The sequence below is a fragment of the Ranitomeya variabilis genome, chromosome 3 (assembly GCF_051348905.1).
Source record: "Ranitomeya variabilis isolate aRanVar5 chromosome 3, aRanVar5.hap1, whole genome shotgun sequence".
NCBI classification, from domain to species: Eukaryota; Metazoa; Chordata; class Amphibia; order Anura; family Dendrobatidae; genus Ranitomeya; species Ranitomeya variabilis.
The window spans coordinates 765,274,637-765,297,615 of record NC_135234.1 but is presented as its reverse complement, the minus strand read 5'-3'; the positions used below and the strand labels follow the sequence as shown (position 1 = coordinate 765,297,615).

The window sequence follows — 22,979 nt, the reverse complement described above, 5'->3', positions numbered from 1 at the left end:
CTGTGCCAGACGGGACCCGTCCTCCATATACTGCACTGCCCATCCTCCATATACTGTGCCAGACGGGACCGTCCTCCATATACTGCGCTGCCCATCCTCCATATACTGTGCTAGACGGGACCCGTCCTCCATATACTGCACTGCCCATCCTCCATATATTGCGACAGACGGGACCCGTCCTCCATATATTGCGCTGCCCGTCCTCCATATACTGTGACAGACGGGACCCGTCCTCCATATACTGCGCTGCCCATCCTCCATATACTGTGCTAGACGGGACCCGTCCTCCATATACTGCACTGCCCATCCTCCATATACTGTGCCAGACGGGACCCGTCCTCCATATACTGCACTGCCCATCCTCCATATACTGTGCCAGACGGGACCCGTCCTCCATATACTGCGCTGCCCATCCTCCATATACTGTGCTAGACGGGACCAGTCATCCATATACTGCACTGCCCATCCTCCATATATTGCGACAGACGGGACCCATCCTCCATATACTGCACTGCCCATCCTCCATATACTGCGCCAGACGGGACCCATCCTCCATATATTGCACCACCCATCCTCCATATACTACACTGCACGGGACCCGTCCTCCATATACTGCACTGCCCGTCCTCCATATACTGTGACAGACGGGACCCGTCCTCCATATACTGCGCTAGACGGGACCCGTCCTCCATATACTGCACTGCCCATCCTCCATATACTGTGCCAGACGGGACCCGTCCTCCATATACTGCACTGCCCATCCTCCATATACTGTGCCAGATGTGACCCGTCCTCCATATACTGCACTGCCCATCCTCCATATACTGTGCCAGACGGGACTCGTCCTCCATATATTGCGCTGCCCGTCCTCCATATACTGTGACAGACGGGACCCGTCCTCCATATACTGCGCTGCCCATCCTCCATATACTGTGCTAGACGGGACCCGTCCTCCATATACTGCACTGCCCATCCTCCATATACTGCGCCAGACGGGACCCATCCTCCATATATTGCACCACCCATCCTCCATATACTACACTGCACGGGACCCATCCTCCATATACTGCACTGCCCGTCCTCCATATACTGTGACAGACGGGACCCGTCCTCCATATACTGCACTGCCCATCCTCCATATATTGCGACAGACGGGACCCATCCTCCATATACTGCACTGCCCATCCTCCATATACTGTGCTAGACGAGACCCGTCCTCCATATACTGCACTGCCCATCCTCCATATATTGCGACAGACGGGACCCATCCTCCATATACTGCACTGCCCATCCTCCATATACTGCGCCAGACGGGACCCATCCTCCATATATTGCACCACCCATCCTCCATATACTACACTGCACGGGACCCGTCCTCCATATACTGCACTGCCCGTCCTCCATATACTGTGACAGACGGGACCCGTCCTCCATATACTGCACTGCCCATCCTCCATATACTGTGACAGACGGGACCCGTCCTCCATATACTGCGCTGCCCATCCTCCATATACTGTGCTAGACGGGACCCGTCCTCCATATACTGCACTGCCCATCCTCCATATACTGTGCCAGACGGGACCCGTCCTCCATATACTGCACTGCCCATCCTCCATATACTGTGCTAGACGGGACCCGTCCTCCATACACTGCGCTGCCCATCCTCCATATACTGTGCTAGACAGGACCCGTCCTCCATACACTGCACTGCCCATCCTCCATATATTGCGACAGACGGGACCCGTCCTCCATATATTGCGCTGCCCGTCCTCCATATACTGTGACAGACGGGACCCGTCCTCCATATACTGCGCTGCCCATCCTCCATATACTGTGCTAGACGGGACCCGTCCTCCATATACTGCAATGCCCATCCTCCATATACTGTGCCAGACGGGACCCGTCCTCCATATACTGCACTGCCCATCCTCCATATACTGTGCCAGACGGGACCCGTCCTCCATATACTGCGCTGCCCATCCTCCATATACTGTGCTAGACGGGACCCGTCCTCCATATACTGCACTGCCCATCCTCCATATACTGCGCCAGACGGGACCCATCCTCCATATATTGCACCACCCATCCTCCATATACTACACTGCACGGGACCCGTCCTCCATATACTGCACTGCCCGTCCTCCATATACTGTGACAGACGGGACCCGTCCTCCATATACTGCGCTAGACGGGACCCGTCCTCCATATACTGCGCTAGACGGGACCCGTCCTCCATATACTGCACTGCCCATCCTCCATATACTGTGCCAGACGGGACCCGTCCTCCATATACTGCACTGCCCATCCTCCATATACTGTGCCAGACGTGACCCGTCCTCCATATACTGCACTGCCCATCCTCCATATACTGTGCCAGACGGGACCCGTCCTCCATATATTGCGCTGCCCGTCCTCCATATACTGTGACAGACGGGACCCGTCCTCCATATACTGCGCTGCCCATCCTCCATATACTGTGCTAGACGGGACCCGTCCTCCATATACTGCACTGCCCATCCTCCATATACTGCGCCAGACGGGACCCATCCTCCATATATTGCACCACCCATCCTCCATATACTACACTGCACGGGACCCATCCTCCATATACTGCACTGCCCGTCCTCCATATACTGTGACAGACGGGACCCGTCCTCCATATACTGCACTGCCCATCCTCCATATACTGCGCCAGACGGGACCCATCCTCCATATACTGCACTGCCCGTCCTCCATATACTGTGACAGACGGGACCCGTCCTCCATATACTGTGCCAGACGGGACCCGTCCTCCATATACTGTGACAGACGGGACCCGTCCTCCATATACTGCGCTGCCCATCCTCCATATACTGCACTGCCCATCCTCCATATACTGTGCCAGACGGGACCCGTCCTCCATATACTGCACTGCCCGTCCTCCATATACTGTGACAGACGGGACCCATCCTCCATATACTGCGCTGCCCATCCTCCATATACTGCGCTGCCCATCCTCCATATACTGCACTACCCATCCTCCATATACTGTGCTGCCCATCCTCCATATACTGCGCTGCCCATCCTCCATATACTGCACTGCCCATCCTCCATATACTGTGCCAGACGGGACCCATCCTCCATATACTGCGCTGCCCATCCTCCATATACTGCACTGCCCATCCTCCATATACTGTGCCAGACGGGACCCGTCCTCCATAAATTGCACTGCCCGTCCTCCATATACTGCGCTGCCCATTCTCCATATACTGTGACAGACGGGACCCGTCCTCTATATACTGCGCTGCCCATCCTCCATATACTCTACTGCCCGTCCTCCATATACTCTACTGCCCATCCTCCATATACTGCGCTGCCCATCCTCCATATACTCTACTGCCCATCCTCCATATACTGCACTGCCCATCCTCCATATACTGCACTGCCCATCCTCCATATACTGCACTGCCCATTCTCCATATACTGCACTGCCCATTCTCCATATACTGTGACAGACGGGACCCGTCCTCCATATACTGCGCTGCCCATCCTCCATATACTGCGCTGCCCATCCTCCATATACTGCACTGCCCATCCTCTATATACTGTGCCAGACGGGACCCAATCCTCCATATACTGCACCATACAGGACCCGTCCTCCATATACTGCGCTGCCCGTCCTCCATATACTGTGCCAGACGGGACCCGTCCTCCATATACTGCGCTGCCCATCTTCCATATACTGTGCCAGACGGGACCCGTCCTCCATATACTGCGCTGCCCATCCTCCATATACTGTGACAGACGGGACCCATCCTCCATATACTGCGCTGCCCATCCTCCATATACTGCACTGCCCATCCTCCATATACTGTGCCAGATGGGACCCGTCCTCCATATACTGCGCTGCCCATCCTCCATATACTGCACTGCCCATCCTCCATATACTGCGCTGCCCATCCTCCATATACTGCGCTGCCCATTCTCCATATACTGTGACAGACGGGACCCGTCCTCCATATACTGCACTGCCCATCCTCTATATACTGTGCCAGATGGGACCCGTCCTCCATATACTGAGCTGCCCGTCCTCCATATACTGTGCCAGACGGGACCCAATCCTCCATATACTGCACCATACAGGACCCGTCCTCCATATACTGTGCCAGACGGGACCCGTCCTCCATATACTGCGCTACTCGTCCTCCATATACTGTGCCAGATGGGACCCGTCCTCCAAATACTGTGCCAGACGGGACCCAATCCTCCATATACTGCACCACCCATCCTCCATATACTACACTGCACGGGACCCATCCTCTATATACTGAGGCAGACGGGACCATACACTGCACCACCAATCCTCCATATACTACACTGTGCCGAAAGGAACAGAATAGACTCTTCCAGGCTTCTGTCACCAGATTTTTGTCCTCACTTTATTCCTGCTGCTCTCCCGCTTATTCACGTTTTGTTTTTGTTTTTTAACCTGCCATATGGTTCTAGAAATAAATACCTTTTTTCGTTTGTGCTAATTTTAATGGTCTTTACAATGGAGAGTGGCTGGTTGGCTCCTCTGGGGCGGGTCTTTAGGCTGCTCTGCATAATTACCCCATGAGTCACGCCCCCTAAGGCTTACAAATAGGAACTAAATAAAACATTCCATCTCTCTAAATGTATGGTGGAATTTTTTTATAAAAAAGTAGAACACTCAGAAGAACAGCGGGAAGAAAATAAAAGCAAAACAACAGCCACTTTTCACCTTGTAGTTTTTTTTTGTTTTTTTTTTTATAAAGGAGAACACAGAGGCAGCACTCCGAGCTTATGGAGGGTCACAAAGTCAGAACCTGTATCATCTACTGCACTGCAAGTCCCAGCATGCTCTGAGAACACCTCCTGGATGCAGTGATCTTACCTCCAACTTGCTGGTATCTTCTAGACTCCGGTTCTTGGCTCGCACAGTGTTAGACAGCAGCACTCTTTGTTCAGGGACGTCATTTTGAGGAAGACACGGGACGTCCCTGACACAGAGGTCAGAAAGGGCCTTCATTTCCGGGGGATTTGGCTTTTGCTCTGGTATACGGGCGACACGGAACCTGAGGGGTCAAACGGGAGTCGAAAAGGAATTACGATAATTGTTAAACAATCTGATGTCCGATATATTTTAAATAATATATTTATTTATTTGCGTTTGGGGCCGGGTGAGGGCTTATTTTTTGCGCATTAAGCTGTTATATTTACGGATACCATTTTGGGGTAGATATGAGGCTTTGATCACCTCTTATTGCATCTTCAATTCTGGCGTTTTATTTTCTTCTTGTTACGCCGTTTACCGATTGGTTTAATTTATTTTATACGTTGATAGATCGGACGCTTCTGATCGCAGCGACACCAAATATGTGTATTTTTTCTATGGGGTGATTTGAACTTGTAGTTTTTTTTGTCATATTTTTAAATTTATTTTTTTTACTGCATTTTATTAGTCCACTTAGGGGACTTAAAGCCGCGATCGTCTGTGCTATATACGCATCAGCGCTTGAGCCCTGCTACGTATAGAGAAAAATCACGATCTACGAACGCCGGCTTTCACTGGAGGATCGCAATAACATGCACGGGGGTCTTCAGCAGATCCCAGAAGGTCATAGCGGCCCATCAGTGCCCAGGGATGCCGATGGAAGCGTGGAATAAGACGTGCCCCTATCGGAGATTGACAGCGCCATTTAATAAATTTAAAGCCATTTAATGTGCTAAGGCACATGATGGCTGATTGAATCAACCATCATCTGCCAGGAAAGATGCGGCTCAGCGCTGGAGTCGGCATAGAACAACAACCCGTGGACACAAATTGGCCCTGATCTTACTTGGTGATCATGCAGCAGTAATCCGCTCCCGGGATCCCCTTACCTGCCCACCGAGAGGATGGTGATCTCTCCTACGGCAGCCTTAGCGGAGGTCCTGGCACTTTTACCATTGCTGGTGGGAGCCACCAGGGACTGCGGAGGGGATACGACCTCGGGCCACTTCTTCTGGCTGCAGCGAGTGCAGCAGGTGCGGGACGACACCGGGCCCTGGACCGTGTGCAGGTGATGTTGGTGTTTGCACAGGTTCGGCATCTGGGGTAGGAGGTGAGGTTTGCTGGAAGAAGGAAGAAAAAGAATCACAACGTCTGATAACGGAGGACAGATTCCCACGTTGAACATTCGTCCTGGACATTTGCATTTTTTTTATTTTGCATAAAGTCACCACTCAGTAGTCGCCGTTTGTGATGTCGTGCAAAACAGATTAGCCAGTCACAGTCACAAGTCAGGAATGGAGGCGTAGACGCCGGCGTCCGCTCTGCATGTATTGTGTCTACAGTCAGAATTCAGAGGGCGTGAGCAAAATTGAGGCTCTATGACGCCAGTTGGGTGGCGGCCACATAAGAAGGTCTCGGTAATCTGCCTCGGGGTGGGATTACAAGAGACAACATGAGCTCAATGTGACCCATTAGATCTATTTTCACTTCATCTCGAATTGAACATACAGGCGGCCATCAGCAATAATGGAGATCACACTATCTGCTTGGTGAAAGGGGCGAGAAATACAGGCAGCGTCCTTAAGAGGGTCATCAGGTGTATAACTACTTTTTCAAGCGCAGTCTGGACCTACATCAATTAGCCCCAAAAAAAGAAGTATATCAAACCCTGGAGGACCCATAAGGTGTAATACTTCATTTTTCCTGTGGGGGTGCTGTAGGAAAACTTCTGCTGCCGATAAACTCACTTTTCAGGCGACTTGTTACCCGTTGTGGACGTCTGCTTGGCTTGATATTCCTTCAGCAGTTCTTCCAAAGCCACAGCGTTTTCTGGAAGGAAAAAAAACCCACACTTAAAAAAAAGTCAATTTTTCACATTGAATATTGAGACGTAATGGCGTCTTAAAACAAAATTTAGCGTTCAGCATTTGAACCTCATTGTACAAACCTTTCTTCTCGGTGATCAGACGCACAAGGACCCCGATGGTGTCTTCGTTCCCATTCTCCTCTAACATAATATTACCTAAGGGGGAAAGAGAGACGGAGTGAATCCTCCGCCGACCACCATGGACTCTGCAGCCCCTTCGCGTAACCTCCAAAACGCTCAACTATGACAGATGGAGGAGTCAACCGGGATTTATTAATTGTAGCAATAATGAGAAGACAAAAAAGAACAATTAGTCTCCATGGAAACAACTAATTGGAGACCCCGTAGGTTGGGGGGCAAGCATTAATGCAGATGGATGAGGACTAATTGGCTATTTGGGTCTTCTGGGATGAGGTCACTGCGGACAGCAGACGTCGCGGCAGCGGGGGACAGAAGGACCCAGACAGATGGAAGGGGAACGAAAGCAGAAACTTTTTTAATGACCAAAATTTTCCCATCATAAATAATTTTTTAATTCGTTGATGAACTTGGTGGAGACTAATCGCTGCAGAGGGGAGGAGCGGCACGGAGGATAATTAGGATTGTTCTCAGCTCCTCAGAGAGCCTCAGCCCCATCAAGGGAACGCTCGCTTGTGGTTTGGCACATGGTGTAATTCCCGCCTTGACGTCACACATGTACCCAGCGAGGTGCGGAGGACATCGAGCCTCGGCTGCAACATTCACACAGTTTAACATTCAAATGCCAAAAGAAAGATAAATAGAGTCAGACTTCTGGAGGTAAGACATCTCCGGTGCTCACCGTCTTTCTCCGGAGCGGCCTCGGCCTCCTCTTCCACCTTCTGAGAGGTGCAGCGATAGCCCTTCTTTTTTAGGACGTTGCACAGTAAGATTCCAGCCAGCCCCATCATGCAGAAGACGGGGACGATGGCCAGCACCGCGTACTGAGCTCCGGACTCCTCCGGGACCCCTTTGCGGGTGCCGTTCTGGGTGGGCTTTTGCTCTTGGTTATTATCAGCCTCTAATGTTCTTGGAGAACGGTTTCTTAGTGTTCTTTGTCCTGAAGGAGAAAAAAAAAATTCTAGATTTTGAACTTAATTTTTTCTACTCTGGAACCTAAAAAAGGAGCTTTGTGAATAACAGCATTCACCGGATTAAATTCCACCTATGTGCTAGGGTCTTCTGCAGGGTGACAAGCCAGGCCGGCATGTCAGAGTGAGGAGACTTATAGGCCACGTATGCTCCAATTACCGAGCTTCCTACATAGTTGGTTCACACAGTCAGGAATTTACACATAGGCTGCACCTGCATTAAGGTTTTTTCTTTTACATATACTACAATTTTTTTTTTTTTTTGCGATTACATCCATGCCTCTAGTAAACCAGTCACACAAATTAACTTTTATTGGGGTCACAGATGACAAAATCTATATAATTCCCACAAATTTAGGCCAATCCATGTGCGGATTCACAGCAGAAACCAAGATTAGCAGCCTCCGAATTCTGCCACGTGTCCTGTTGTAAATCGGAGGGGAATCAGCCCCTCATTGGAGGCTACAAAAAAAAGCATGTGCGGCTACAGAGATAGCTGGCAATCTCCGAGAGGACCACAAATCCCAGCACAGATCACACTGGATATTTTCTCACAAAACTATGTCAAACGACAAAGCTTCCCTTGCAGATTAAAACTGTATTTACATGCTGACCGGTTCCCTTTATTAGCGTTTTTTGTTCTCCCCTTACATCTGGAAAAAATGAGCGAATCTCAAGGGCCAAAAAATAAATAAAAAATAAAAAAATATATATATATGCATGGCGCTAGGAAAGCAAAATTAAACAATATTTTTAGATTTACCATCGTCGCACCGTCAGATGATCACAGGTTTATGTCTCACTAAAGGAACTAATAAATACAGTAAAAAAATAAAAAATCTTGAAAAAAAAAAAAAAAAATTCATATTACCTCCCCCGCGCCCCCCATTAAGAAAAATAAAGATATTTGGTGAGGGTGCCTGATATATCAAAATATAAGTAGTTCCAGAGATGGCGGCATCCCGCTAATGCAGAAAATTTTGAGAAAAAAAAAAGGAAAACTAATCAGTGCGTCTAATGACCAGCTGCTTGAAATGGTGCAGAGGCTGCTGTGATCACAGGACTCTACGGAACTAAAGGGATTTGTAGCAATGACCCCAGCAGGGAGGAAGGAAAAGGCAGCAGCAACTTAATGCAGCTCTCAATCACAGTGCACTGGTGGGCTTCACTACAGAGCGACTACCGGGACCCCAGAGCAGCGAAGGAGAGAAGCGTTACCCCCCTCGGCCCTACAATGTACTGAACGCGGGAACCCACCTTCACATCCCACGGTGTCCGGGGGCGCCAGCCAGCACGCCACACAAGTGTTTGCAGTATTGGGCACCAGAGGAAAATACCTGACATAAGAAAGACAAGACACTTACTGCAGGCCGCCATCACACCGTATACACCAAATACTCCCCCAAAAAGTGCCCGTACCCTGGCAGGCATGCCCCACAGTCCGTGTCGGATCGGGCGGTGCCCGCACTCTGATGGACCCTCTTCTTCTTAGCGCACTGTGTGTGCATAGTGCAGGGCGACATGCCGTAACGGCTGGAGAACGTCCCAGGGGCGCACACCCGGCAGCGAACACCGCCGCCCGTTCCAAAGCCGCAGACCTGGCGGAGGAAAGAGAAGGTGATGGAAAACGCACAGACGTACAACTGATACGATACGATTTCTAAAATGTTGGCGAACAGAAATGCCACTCGTGCCCGCCGCCTGGCAGAGTCACGTTGAGAGAGGAGGGCGCCAATAATATCGCAAGTGAGCGATTCCAGGGAAACGGTTTAAAAAGGCCCCAAATTATAATTCACCGGGTCATGATGTCACTATGAAGAATAACATGGGGTGGTCTTACCCCATCTGGCTCCTGCCCCCGGGGGCATTTTCTACAGGGCGCACAGATTCCATTGTCATCCAGATACTCTGCGATCCCACACTCCTGATCCTGACAGATCCCTGCGATCCCACACCCCTGATCCTGACAGATCCCTGCCCAGATCTGGATCTGCAGAGAAGGAAAAAAAAAATAGTTTGGCATTTATTATAAGGCAGATTTATATTATTACAGTTTATGATAAAGAATGTATCAGACAGAAAAAAAAACCCCAAAATTTATATATAAAACACATGGCTGAAAGTGTTGGCACCCTTGACATTGTTCCTATAAATTAAGTATTTCTCCCGGGAAATTATTGCAATTTCACCCCAGGTTTTGTTATACAGGTTTAATTTTCTTTGTGTGTACTGGACATAATTTCACACAACTCCAAAAATGGGTCACCCTCAACTTCATATTTGTTATTGCTAATTCAATCGCTTCTTATAACCATCAACAAACTTCTTACACCTCTCAGCTAGAATTTTGGACGACCCTTTTGTAAACTGGTCTCTCATATCTCCCTTCCCACACCAGTTGTAAGATCTCTTCACCGGTGATCAATGGGATTTAGATCTGGACTCTCCAGCGCTTTGTTTCCATCCATTTCTGTGGGACTCTGGAAGTATGTTTGGGGTCATTGTCCTGCGGGAAGACCCATGTCCTAGGATGCAAACCCAGCTTTCTGACACTGGGCACTACATTGCCACTCAAAAATCTTTGAACCTCCACCATATTTGACTGTAGGTGCAGTGTTATTTTCATTCAGTTTTCGGTAAAAAGTAGAATGATATGTTTTACCAAATAGCTCTCTCTTGGTCTCATCTGTCCACAAGACACTTTTCCTAGAAGGATTTTGGCTTACCTGCTTACTCCTGTACATTTTGGCAAACTTCAGTGTAGCTTTTTCATGTCTCTGTCTCAGCAGTGGGGTCCTCCTACGTCTCCTACCATAGCGTTTCATTTCATTCACGTGTGGAAGGTTAGTTTGCGCTGACACTGATGCACCCTGAGCCTGCAGGACAGCTCGAATTTCTTTGGCCATTGATTAGGGCTTATCCATCATCCAGTCTATCCTGTGTTTCAATTTTTCAACATTTTTTCTTGCAGTAGAAGGGAGATTACCTACAGTGCCACGGGTTATAAACTTCTTGATTATGTTGCACACCGTGGACAAAGGAACATCAAGATCTCTGGAGATGGACTTGTAACCTTGACATTGTGGATATTTTTCAACAATTTTGGTTCTCAAGTCCTCACAGAGTTCTCTCCTCTTTGTTCTCCATGCATAGTGTGGCACACAAACACACAATGCAAAGATGTATTCACCTTCTCCCTTTTTATCTGGTGTGATTTTCATGTGGCCCATTCCTGTTACTTGCCACAGGCGACTCTGAATGAGCATCACATGCTTGAAACAAAAGTTGTTTACCCACAATTTTGGAACGTAGCCAACAATTTTGTCTAGCCCATTTTAGGAGTTTTGTGTCAGATTATGTCCAATTTGCCTTTTTTCCCTGTTTATTTTGTGTTGTTGCAACACACACAAAAGGAAATAAACACGTTTATAACCTGGTTGTATGTATACATAGACATTATTTAAAGCAACGGTCCCCTAAGAAAGTTTCTAACTAGAAAGAAGAATTTGTCTGCAGGCTGCATTTTTAGCCCTATGTTTGCCATATAAGCTCCCACCATGCCAATCTTTAGGGTTGGTACAGATTGGCCAAAAAAAGTGCCAGACTGTGGTTTTCTATGCAGAGGCCTCCAGCACAGACCTTCTGCCGGGGTATACCTTGGGCAATGCCCCCAACATAAGGCTGAAAGGTCTAATGACATGTACATAAATCACCCAAATGTGACTGCACCAGAATAACTGGAGTACGGAGACACCATACAGAAGGGCCAATATTTATTTTTGCCATTCAATAAAACTGCAAATTACATGGCTGCACTGTAATAGTATGGCTCCTGCAATATAAAGGTTTTACAATATTAGGCTACACAGATGAGTGATGACGGGCGGAGGACGTGCGCAGCTGCAGACACAGGACTACTCTATAGTGGTAGCAATGTCCTGTGCAAGCAGCCATGTAACCCAATACCCAGACATTATACAGCCGACTGCAGCTACCAAGAAACCTCCAGAGCCGAGGAAGCGGTGGAAGCACAGTACAAATGGAGATGGCCGGCCGGCCACGGATCAGGGACAGATATAGAAACACTCAGAGCAAGAGAGGGAGGGAGATAATAATGGTCACAAGTTCTTCATAAAGCAAAAGGAATGTAAGATGAGAGATGAAAAAAAATCTCCTCCAGAAGCTTCTATTGTGATGGATATTGTATAACTGAAATCTGGAGAAGAGACAACTGAGCAGATTTACAAATTCCTTATACTGGAAAACCAAGCTAGAAAAGGGACAACTGCTGAAGAAAAACTAAAATATTAACTGCATGAATAATACTGCTCCTATGTACAAGAATATAACTGCTATAATACTGCCCCTATGTACAAGAATATAACTACTATAATACTGCTCCCTATGTACAAGAATATAACTACTATAATACTGCCCCTATGTACAAGAATATAACTACTATAATACTGCTCCTATGTACAAGAATATAACTGCTATAATACTGCCCCTATGTACAAGAATATAACTGCTATAATACTGCCCCTATGTACAAGAATATAACTACTATAATACTGCTCCTATGTACAAGAATATAACTACTATAATACTGCCCCTATGTACAAGAATATAACTAGTATAATACTGCTCCTATGTACAAGAATATAACTGCTATAATACTGCCCCTATGTACAAGAATATAACTACTATAATACTGCTCCTATGTACAAGAATATAACTACTATAATACTGCCCCCTATGTACAAGAATATAACTACTATAATACTGCTCCTATGTACAAGAATATAACAACTATAATACTGCTCCTATGTACAAGAATATAACTACTATAATACAGCCCCCTATGTACAAGAATATAACTACTATAATACTGCTCCTATGTACAAGAATATAACTACTATAATACTGCCCCTATGTACAAGAATATAACTACAATAATACTGCTCCTATGTACAAGACTATAACTACTATAATACTGCTCCTATGTACAAGAATATAACTACTATAATACTGCTCCTATATACAAGAATATAACTACTATAATACTGCTCCTATGTACAAGAATATAACTACTATAATACTGCCCCTATGTACAAGAATATAACTACTATAATACTGCTCCTATGTACAAGAATATAACTACTATAATACTGCTCCTATATACAAGAATATAACTACTATAATACTGCTCCTATGTACAAGAATATAACTACTATAATACTGCTCCTATGTACAAGAATATAACTACTATAATACTGCTCCTATGTACAAGAATATAACTACTATAATACTGCTCCTATATACAAGAATATAACTACTATAATACTGCTCCTATGTACAAGAATATAACTACTATAATACTGCTCCTATGTACAAGAATATAACTACTATAATACTGCCCCTATGTACAAGAATATAACTACTATAATACTGCTCCTATGTACAAGAATATAACTACTATAATACTGCTCCTATGTACAAGAATATAACTGCTATAATACTGCTCCTATGTACAAGAATATAACTACTATAATACTGCTCCTATATACAAGAATATAACTACTATAATACTGCTCCTATGTACAAGAATATAACTACTATAATACTGCTCCTATGTACAAGAATATAACTACTATAATACTGCCCCTATGTACAAGAATATAACTACTATAATACTGCTCCTATGTACAAGAATATAACTACTATAATACTGCTCCTATGTACAAGAATATAACTGCTATAATACTGCTCCTATGTACAAGACTATAACTACTATAATACTGCTCCTATGTACAAGAATATAACTACTATAATACTGCCCCTATGTACAAGAATATAACTACTATAATACTGCTCCTATGTACAAGAATATAACTACTATAATACTGCCCCTATGTACAAGAATATAACTACTATAATACTGCCCCTATGTACAAGAATATAACTACTATAATACTGCTCCTATGTACAAGAATATAACTACTATAATACTGCCCCTATGTACAAGAATATAACTACTATAATACTGCCCCTATGTACAAGAATATAACTACTATAATACTGCTCCTATGTACAAGAATATAACTACTATAATACTGCCCCTATGTACAAGAATATAACTACTATAATACTGCCCCTATGTACAAGAATATAACTACTATAATACTGCTCCTATGTACAAGAATATAACTACTATAATACTGCCCCTATGTACAAGAATATAACTACTATAATACTGCTCCTATGTACAAGAATATAACTACTATAATACTGCTCCTATGTACAAGAATATAACAACTATAATACTGCTCCTATGTACAGTAATATAACTACTATAATACTACGGTTGGTCCGGGATTATCTTGCCCTATAGCCGTCCTGCATTTCCTGTGAAGCTATTTCAGGAGCGTCTTATGTCCCGGATTCCTCGAAGTGTCTTCTAGATTTGTGAATGCCATAAGCAGACACGGAGCGCAGGAGGGCGAGGGACGCAGCAGTGCCGTCTGTTTAGTATCATAGTAACGCAGACACCATCTGTTCCGACCACAATGAGCCCCCTGCAGCACACGACCTCGGGGTCTTTCATGGGACGATACACTTATTATATCAGATTCTGCAGAGACTCGGCTTACATCCATGGATGGGTCTAATAATGGGATTATTGCCCCAAAACGCAAGAAAACAATATAAGGTGTTGCCACCCTACACCACCTACTGCAACCTGACCAGTCGCTATAAGTAGCACCGCTCCTCGACTGCAACCGCAACTCAGGTTTCAGTGATATTTGTGTCACTGTCCCTTTAAGAGTATTTCAGTTTCTCGTTATGAGTACATTATATATTTATTATCTGCGAAGGTGATGAACGCGGAGAAGCTATAAAGCCGGGAGACAATCGATATGGACATGAAGGGGTCACCCAGCTTTCCCAGGATGGCTGCATAGATCTACTAGTCAGCACTCGGGAAAGTGGTGAATAATGGAGTCAGTGCAGCAAATATTAAGTCACGGTGACCTCCCTGCAGAGACAGCGCCGCGCGGCCCATGAGTCAGCTGGATCCAAGCTGTCAATGCTGCAGAGGTTCCTCAATCACAGACAGTCCACCGTCCCCGCAGCGGTGCACGGCGCAGCCTCAAGGGCACCACTGTCTCCTTCACGCTGGGCGTCCCGTCGGAGGAGGCGGCAGCGGAGACCGAGCAATTTCCCAGCAGCAGCGTCATCATGACAATGCAGCACATTCAGCATCGATCTACCGAGACGCATCCTTAGAGTCTGCTGATTAATAGGACATTATCCTGTATGTATATATATATATATATATATATATATATATATATATATATATATATATATATATATATATATATATATATATGTATGTATATATGTATGCATGCATGTATGTATGTATGTATGTATGTATGTGTGTATATATATATATATATATATATATATATATATATATATATATATATATATATATATATATATATATATATATATATATATACACACACACACCACGTCTGTGTATTATAGAAGCTGGAGGGAGGAGGAGGGGGCAAAGGAGATAAAAATAACATCACTTCTGCTCATTATACGACCTGCATCCTGCATAGTTCATCAGTTTACTGCACTGCAGAGCTGTTTTTCTAATTTTCAGTTGTCTCTGAGCTGGTGGGTATAGACTAGCGGCTCTATTGTCTCTCATACACAGCCATAAGGGATTCCTACTCTTCTGCGTAGGTGAAACATGTTCAGAAGCAGCGGCATGGAAGATGTAACACTTGAGTATTAAGCAGTGTAGTTGTGAATCCTTCTCTGGGCGAGATTAACACTTACTAGAAAGCTGCAGAATGTATCTTACGCCTTTTCCCCTCTCTGTAGATTTCATTTGGCAGCTGTAATTTGATCCCTCAGTGAGGACACAGTTAATGTTGTAGATTTAACCGTTTTATTCACCACCAGCCCCAGGAGGCAGAGGGAATACGAAGTGGATCATAAGTGTAAAAATATAATTGTTAGAATCTTTGTCATTTGTTATACTATTAATTTTTGCGAAATATTCAACCTTCCAGTGAAATGAACACCAAGCACGTGAACCCAGAGTATGGGGGAGGGGGGACGTCTCGAAATCAAAGCATCCGACTCAAGTGGTCACAGGCGCAGAACCTCAACAACAGGTCTCTTAGTGAAGAGCATCATCATCATTTATTGGTAAGACCCCGTTATTATAGTGTTGACACCACACACTTGCAGGGCGTGAGCAGTTTCGCAATAGAGCAGACAAAGGAGCGAGCGCGGCCCCTGCAGATTCTCCTATTTACTAAACAGTCAGGCACGGCACTCCTAAACCTCGGTGACCTACATGCGGCCCCGACTTCACACACAGGTGTGGAATATGGAGAAGGGATGAGACTGCCGCAGCCACGAAGGGGTTAATGACCAGCAAGAACTTACCGTGAGCAAGCAGGAGACCAGGACTCCACGGAGGCGCCTCATTTTTTTGCTGTAAGGTGAAGTCTTTGCTGAGGAACGTCTGCAAGAGGAACAAAACATTAGAAAACAGATTATTATAGCGCCATTTATTCCATGGCGCTTTACATGTGAGGAGGGGTATACATAATAAAGACCAGGCACAATAATCATTAGCAATACAAGTCACGACTTGTACAGGAGGAGAGAGGATGGGTGAGGATACAGTAGGTGAGGGTAGAGCTGGTCGTGCAGCGGTTTGGTGGATCGCTGGTTACTGCAGGTTGTATAAAAGTAACTTTAATCGATTCCTTCTTTTCATTTATTTATTTTTTTACATTAAGCAACACGGAGTAAAATTAATCATCGGTACTGAGCAGTGTAACTGTGAATCCAGCTCCAGGATGAGGTAAGAAGGACAATCACCATCTTTGTGTCTCCTCACTGTAAAATATATAAAAGGAGGTGTAACTTGACACCTCATTGAACTGACAGTCCATCTAGTGAGCAAGGATGAAGTCCGGTTACGGGAGGTGGCCCCCAATCGCCAGAAAGGTCTCACGGAATAAACTACCAAGTCGTGCACACAGCAGAGGTCGCTGAGGCTCCTCTGGCAGCAGCGGCGCATCAGATCAGCAGTGGAAACTCAACATCATCAGTAGAGAGTCGGGGAGGGAAGATCCCAAACAGCTGGGATCACACATTCAGTCTATATACCAACCTCAACGCCCGGGCTGGGTGCGGGGTCTACGAGGCGGCAGGGAGCCCCACAATCAGTCCGGGCATTGCAATCCATATATAGAGGTGTTATCAGTCATTGTACAGGAGCAGGAGGAGGTGAGCTGTGATATCACCTATTGTGACTGGTGGATCCTGTGTTATCTACTGTATATAGAGGTGTTATCAGTCATTGTACAGGAGGAGGAGGTGAGCTGTGATATCACCTATTGTGAATGGTGGATCCTGTGTTATCTACTGTATATAGAGGTGTTATCAGTCATTGTACAGGAGGAGGAGGAGGAGGTGAGCTGTGATATCACCTATTGTGAATGGTGGATCCTGTGTTATCTACTGTATATAGAGGTGTTATCAGTCATTGTACAGGAGGAGGTGAGCTGTGACATCACCTATTGTGAATGGTGGATCCTGTGTTATCTACTGTATATAGAGGTGTTATCAGTCATTGTACAGGAGGAGGAGGAGGTGAGCTGTGACATCACCTATTGTGAATGGTGGATCCTGTGTTATCTACTGTATATAGAGGTGTTATCAGTCATTGTACAGGAGGGGGAGGTGAGCTGTGACATCACCTATTGTGAATGGTGGATCCTGTGTTATCTACTGTATATAGAGGTGTTATCAGTCATTGTACAGGAGGAGGAGGTGAGCTGTGACATCACCTATTGTGAATGGTGGATCCTGTGTTATCTACTGTATATAGAGGTGTTATCAGTCATTGTACAGGAGGAGGAGGTGAGCTGTGACATCACCTATTGTGAATGGTGGATCCTGTGTTATCTACTGTATATAGAGGTGTTATCAGTCATTGTACAGGAGGAGGAGGTGAGCTGTGACATCACCTATTGTGAATGGTGGATCCTGTGTTATCTACTGTATATAGAGGTGTTATCAGTCATTGTACAGGAGGAGGAGGTGAGCTGTGACATCACCTATTGTGAATGGTGGATCCTGTGTTATCTACTGTATATAGAGGTGTTATCAGTCATTGTACAGGAGGAGGAGGTGAGCTGTGACATCACCTATTGTGAATGGTGGATCCTGTGTTATCTCCTGTATATAGAGGTGTTATCAGTCATTGTACAGGAGGAGGAGGTGAGCTGTGACATCACCTATTGTGAATGGTGGCTCCTGTGTAATCTGCTGTATATAGAGGTGTTATCAGTCATTGTACAGGAGGAGGAGGAGGTGAGCTGTGACATCACCTATTGTGAATGGTGGATCCTGTGTTATCTACTGTATATAGAGGTGTTATCAGTCATTGTACAGGAGGAGGAGGTGATCTGTGACATCACCTATTGTGAATGGTGGATCCTGTTATCTACTGTATATAGAGGTGTTATCAGTCATTGTACAGGAGGAGGAGGAGGTGAGCTGTGACATCACCTATTGTGAATGGTGGATAATGTGTTATCTACTGTATATAGAGGTGTCATCAGTCATTGTACAGGAGGAGGAGGTGGGCTGTGACATCACCTATTGTGAATGGTGGATCCTGTGTTATCTACTGTATATAGAGGTATTATCAGTCATTGTACAGGAGGAGAAGGTGAGCTGTGACATCACCTATTGTGAATGGTGGATCCGGTGTTATCTACTGTATATAAAGGCACTACCTAGTATTTTAGTCCTGTCTGTGATGATCATGAGACAACTGATAAGTCATCGATACAGAACAGGAATTCAGAGTCTAGAATTATGAAGATGTAAAAGGACGTTTTGCTTTTTATTTTATGCAGTGTATTATATTTAATTAGGTATATTCTGTTTTCTGTATCACTACATAGAAAAAAAATTTGCAGCTATCATCCTTTGCATCTGTCCACCGACGCCATCCCCTGCGCCTGCCCACCCACTGATGCCATCCCCTGCGCTCTATTCCCATCAGAGCCATGTTCCTATAATAAGCTCCGGAGTTATTTATAGGGTCCCCAGCCTCCGGCCCCCCGCCGCTGTGTCACCTGGAGAACAACCAGTCGGGGCAGCGCCATCACCTGAGCGGTGCAGCACCTGCTGACTCAGGAGCACAACAGGAAGATCAGTCCCAAGGACAGAAGACGGGAACTGTACAAACTTGTCAGAGGCAGGAAGCAGATGTGACCGCAGAGCAGAAAGTATAGAAGTCACCTCGTTATATCCCGATCCTGGGAAAGTCGGGGCGAGGGGCATCACCGCTATTATATGTTCACGGCCAAAATATGCGCTGCCCTATGGAGGGTGCCGAGAACAGTGAGCGCAGCTCTGGAGCATGACACCATTATACCGGCCATATTAGAAGTGAGGTCATAGCATCAAGTTCCGGTCACGCAGAGGTTTTGGCAGAGATCAGTCTCGGAAATCCCGTCCTGGTGACGTCGCCCGGCGCAGGAGATTCCCATAAAAACGCACAAAATAACTTCCGGGTTCCTGTTGACTAAGGAAATGTCAGGAGGAAGAATCGGACAAGATATCCTGGCGAGTGGCACCGCTGCAGAATTGCTACCTGTGCTGTTCATACAGAGCCTCCCAGTGCACGAGCTGCATGAGAGAACTACAGTAAAGACTGACATCTATATGCATTATAACGAGGGAAAGCCTTACTCTAACGAGGCGGAGCCGGACCACCCTGGGGGACATCACGTGACATTTTACGATTTTGGAAGAAGTCGGACACAAGAACATGAGGGCTGGGCCGCATCCAGCGCCAGAAGTAACGCTGACAAAGCCGTGCCCTCAAGAAAGGAGGGAGGCCTTCAATAAGTCTCTGAAGACCACCCAACTTTCCTTGGACCCTGAAAGATAAACCTGCCTGAACACAAGGTTCTATGTACATCCTCCGCTCACAACTAAGGAGCGCAGCAGCAGTAATTGTGGCCATATTGGATATCACCCAGCTTTCCCAGAATCAGACAACAATGAAGGACCGGAAAAAAAAAAAAAAAAAAAAGGGTGATGTCCACAGGACAACCAACATTGTATATCTGCCGTTCAGGACCCTGGGAAAGTATTAACATACATCAGGAACCTGGAAAAGCTGGATGTCCATCCATTTCCATCATCACCCAGCTTTCCCGGAAGTAGATAAATTGTGAAATTGATGAAGAGCGAGGAGGAAACATGATGATCACAGCCGTCACACGATGATGACTGATCTGGTGCCACGCCACCACTGCCATCACCTCGGGACACGCAGCCGTCCTACCCGCGGATTTCGTAATACCGGATAAACTGTTGCTAAAATAATGAGGAAGAGACAAAAGGACGAAGGAAATAAATAAAAAGCCTCAATTGTGTGACGCCTGTGTGGGGCGCGAGGTCCATCGATGACTCTGCGGAGACGGCCTCATCATGGAGGACACACGATCTCCTCTCTGCATTATGTAGGAGGCTGCAGCTGACCGCACAAGGCCGCCATTGTCAGCGCACAATGCAGGGAATGAATAATGCAGAGGGACGGCTCTATAGAGAATGGGGGCCGCACCGAGCCCGGCAACTAAAGGGTTCATAGATCCATAACATCCCGCACCGAGAAGTCCAATAATCCGGCATATTCTGCATCATAAGACGCAGCCGTCCCTGAGGTCTATGGCGCAGCTCTGACACCGGTGAAGGCGTCAGTGCAATCAGCCGGACAAGAACTGCAATGTCAGAGGCAAGGAAGGGTCAGAGGCAAGGAAGGGTCAGAGGCAAGGAAGGAAGGCAGGAAGGGTCAGAGGCAAGGAAGGCAGGAAGGGTCAGAGGCAAGGAAGGCAGGAAGGGTCAGAGGCAAGGAAGGCAGGAAGGGTCAGAGGCAAGCAAGGAAGGCAGGAAGGGTCAGAGGCAAGCAAGGAAGGCAGGAAGGGTCAGAGGCAAGCAAGGAAGGCAGGAAGGGTCAGAGGCAAGCAAGGAAGGCAGGAAGGGTCAGAGGCAAGCAAGGAAGGCAGGAAGGGTCAGAGGCAAGCAAGGAAGGGTCAGAGGCAAGCAAGGAAGGCAGGAAGGGTCAGAGGCAAGGAAGGCAGGCTGGAAGGGTCAGAGGCAAGGAAGGCAGGCAGGAAGGGTCAGAGGCAAGGAAGGCAGGCAGGAAAGGTCAGAGGCAAGGAAGGCAGGCAGGAAGGGTCAGAGGCAAGGAAGGGTCAGAGGCAAGCAAGGGTCAGAGGCAAGGAAGGAAGGCAGGAAGGGTCACAGGCAAGGAAGGCAGGAAGGGTCACAGGCAAGCAAGGAAGGCAGGAAGGGTCAGAGGCAAGGAAGGAAGGCAGGAAGGGTCAGAGGCAAGGAAGGAAGGCTGGAAGGGTCAGAGGCAAGGAAGGGTCAGAGGCAAGCAAGGAAGGCAGGACGGGTCAGAGGCAAGGAAGGCAGGACGGGTCAGAGGCAAGCAAGGAAGGCAGGCAGGAAGGGTCAGAGGCAAGCAAGGAAGGCAGAAAGGGTCAGAGGCAAGCAAGGAAGGCAGGAAGGGACAGAGGCAAGCAAGGAAGGCAGGAAGGGTCAGAGGCAAGGAAGGAAGGCAGGAAGGGTCACAGGCAAGGAAGGCAGTAAGGGTCACAGGCAAGGAAGGAAGGCAAGGAAGGGTCAGAGGCAAGCAAGGAAGGCAGGAAGGGTCAGAGGCAAGGAAGGGTCAGAGGCAAGCAAGGAAGGCAGGACGGGTCAGAGGCAAGGAAGGCAGGATGGGTCAGAGGCAAGCAAGGAAGGCAGGAAGGGTCAGAGGCAAGCAAGGAAGGCAGGAAGGGTCAGAGGCAAGCAAGGAAGGCAGAAAGGGTCAGAGGCAAGCAAGGAAGGCAGGAAGGGTCACAGGCAAGGAAGGCAGGAAGGGTCACAGGCAAGGAAGGAAGGCAAGGAAGGGTCAGAGGCAAGCAAGGAAGGCAGGACGGGTCAGAGGCAAGGAAGGAAGGCAGGCAGGAAGGGTCAGAGGCAAGCAAGAAAGGCAGGCAGGAAGGGTCAGAGGCAAGCAAGGAAGGCAGGAAGGGTCAGAGGCAAGCAAGGAAGGCAGGAAGGGTCAGAGGCAAGCAAGGAAGGCAGGAAGGGTCAGAGGCAAGGAAGGGTCAGAGGCAAGGCAGGCAGGAAGGGTCAGAGGCAAGGCAGGCAGGAAGGGTCAGAGGCAAGGAAGGCAGGCAGGAAGGGTCAGAGGCAAGGAAGGCAGGCAGGAAGGGTCAGAGGCAAGGAAGGCAGGCAGGAAGGGTCAGAGGCAAGGAAGGCAGGCAGGAAGGGTCAGAGGCAAGCAAGGAAGGCAGGAAGGGTCAGAGGCAAGCAAGGAAGGCAGGAAGGGTCAGAGGCAAGCAAGGAAGGCAGGAAGGGTCAGAGGCAAGCAAGGAAGGCAGGAAGGGTCAGAGGCAAGCAAGGAAGGCAGGAAGGGTCAGAGGCAAGGAAGGGTCAGAGGCAAGGCAGGCAGGAAGGGTCAGAGGCAAGGCAGGCAGGAAGGGTCAGAGGCAAGGAAGGCAGGCAGGAAGGGTCAGAGGCAAGGCAGGCAGGAAGGGTCAGAGGCAAGCAAGGAAGGCAGGCAGGAAGGGTCAGAGGCAAGCAAGGAAGGCAGGAAGGGTCAGAGGCAAGCAAGGAAGGCAGGAAGGGTCAGAGGCAAGCAAGGAAGGCAGGAAGGGTCAGAGGCAAGCAAGGAAGGCAGGAAGGGTCAGAGGCAAGCAAGGAAGGCAGGAAGGGTCAGAGGCAAGGAAGGGTCAGAGGCAAGGCAGGCAGGAAGGGTCAGAGGCAAGGCAGGCAGGAAGGGTCAGAGGCAAGGAAGGCAGGCAGGAAGGGTCAGAGGCAAGGAAGGCAGGCAGGAAGGGTCAGAGGCAAGCAAGGAAGGCAGGCAGGAAGGGTCAGAGGCAAGCAAGGA

At 47.3% G+C, this 22,979-nt stretch overlaps 1 protein-coding gene across 1 annotated transcript in view; it reads right to left on the bottom strand.

Annotated features, from left to right (window-relative positions):
- Positions 1-22,979, bottom strand: part of RELT (RELT TNF receptor) — a 41,677-nt gene that overhangs the window by 9,474 nt on the left and 9,224 nt on the right. The window contains exons 2-10 of the mRNA XM_077298755.1: positions 16,448-16,526; positions 9,810-9,959; positions 9,389-9,567; positions 9,227-9,306; positions 7,681-7,938; positions 6,942-7,016; positions 6,742-6,823; positions 5,884-6,114; positions 4,895-5,075 (exon numbers count right to left, since the gene is read on the bottom strand). Of these exons, the coding sequence (XP_077154870.1) occupies positions 4,895-5,075; positions 5,884-6,114; positions 6,742-6,823; positions 6,942-7,016; positions 7,681-7,938; positions 9,227-9,306; positions 9,389-9,567; positions 9,810-9,959; positions 16,448-16,489 (1,278 nt within the window). The 5' untranslated portion in view covers positions 16,490-16,526. The remainder of the gene's footprint in view (positions 1-4,894; positions 5,076-5,883; positions 6,115-6,741; positions 6,824-6,941; positions 7,017-7,680; positions 7,939-9,226; positions 9,307-9,388; positions 9,568-9,809; positions 9,960-16,447; positions 16,527-22,979) is intronic.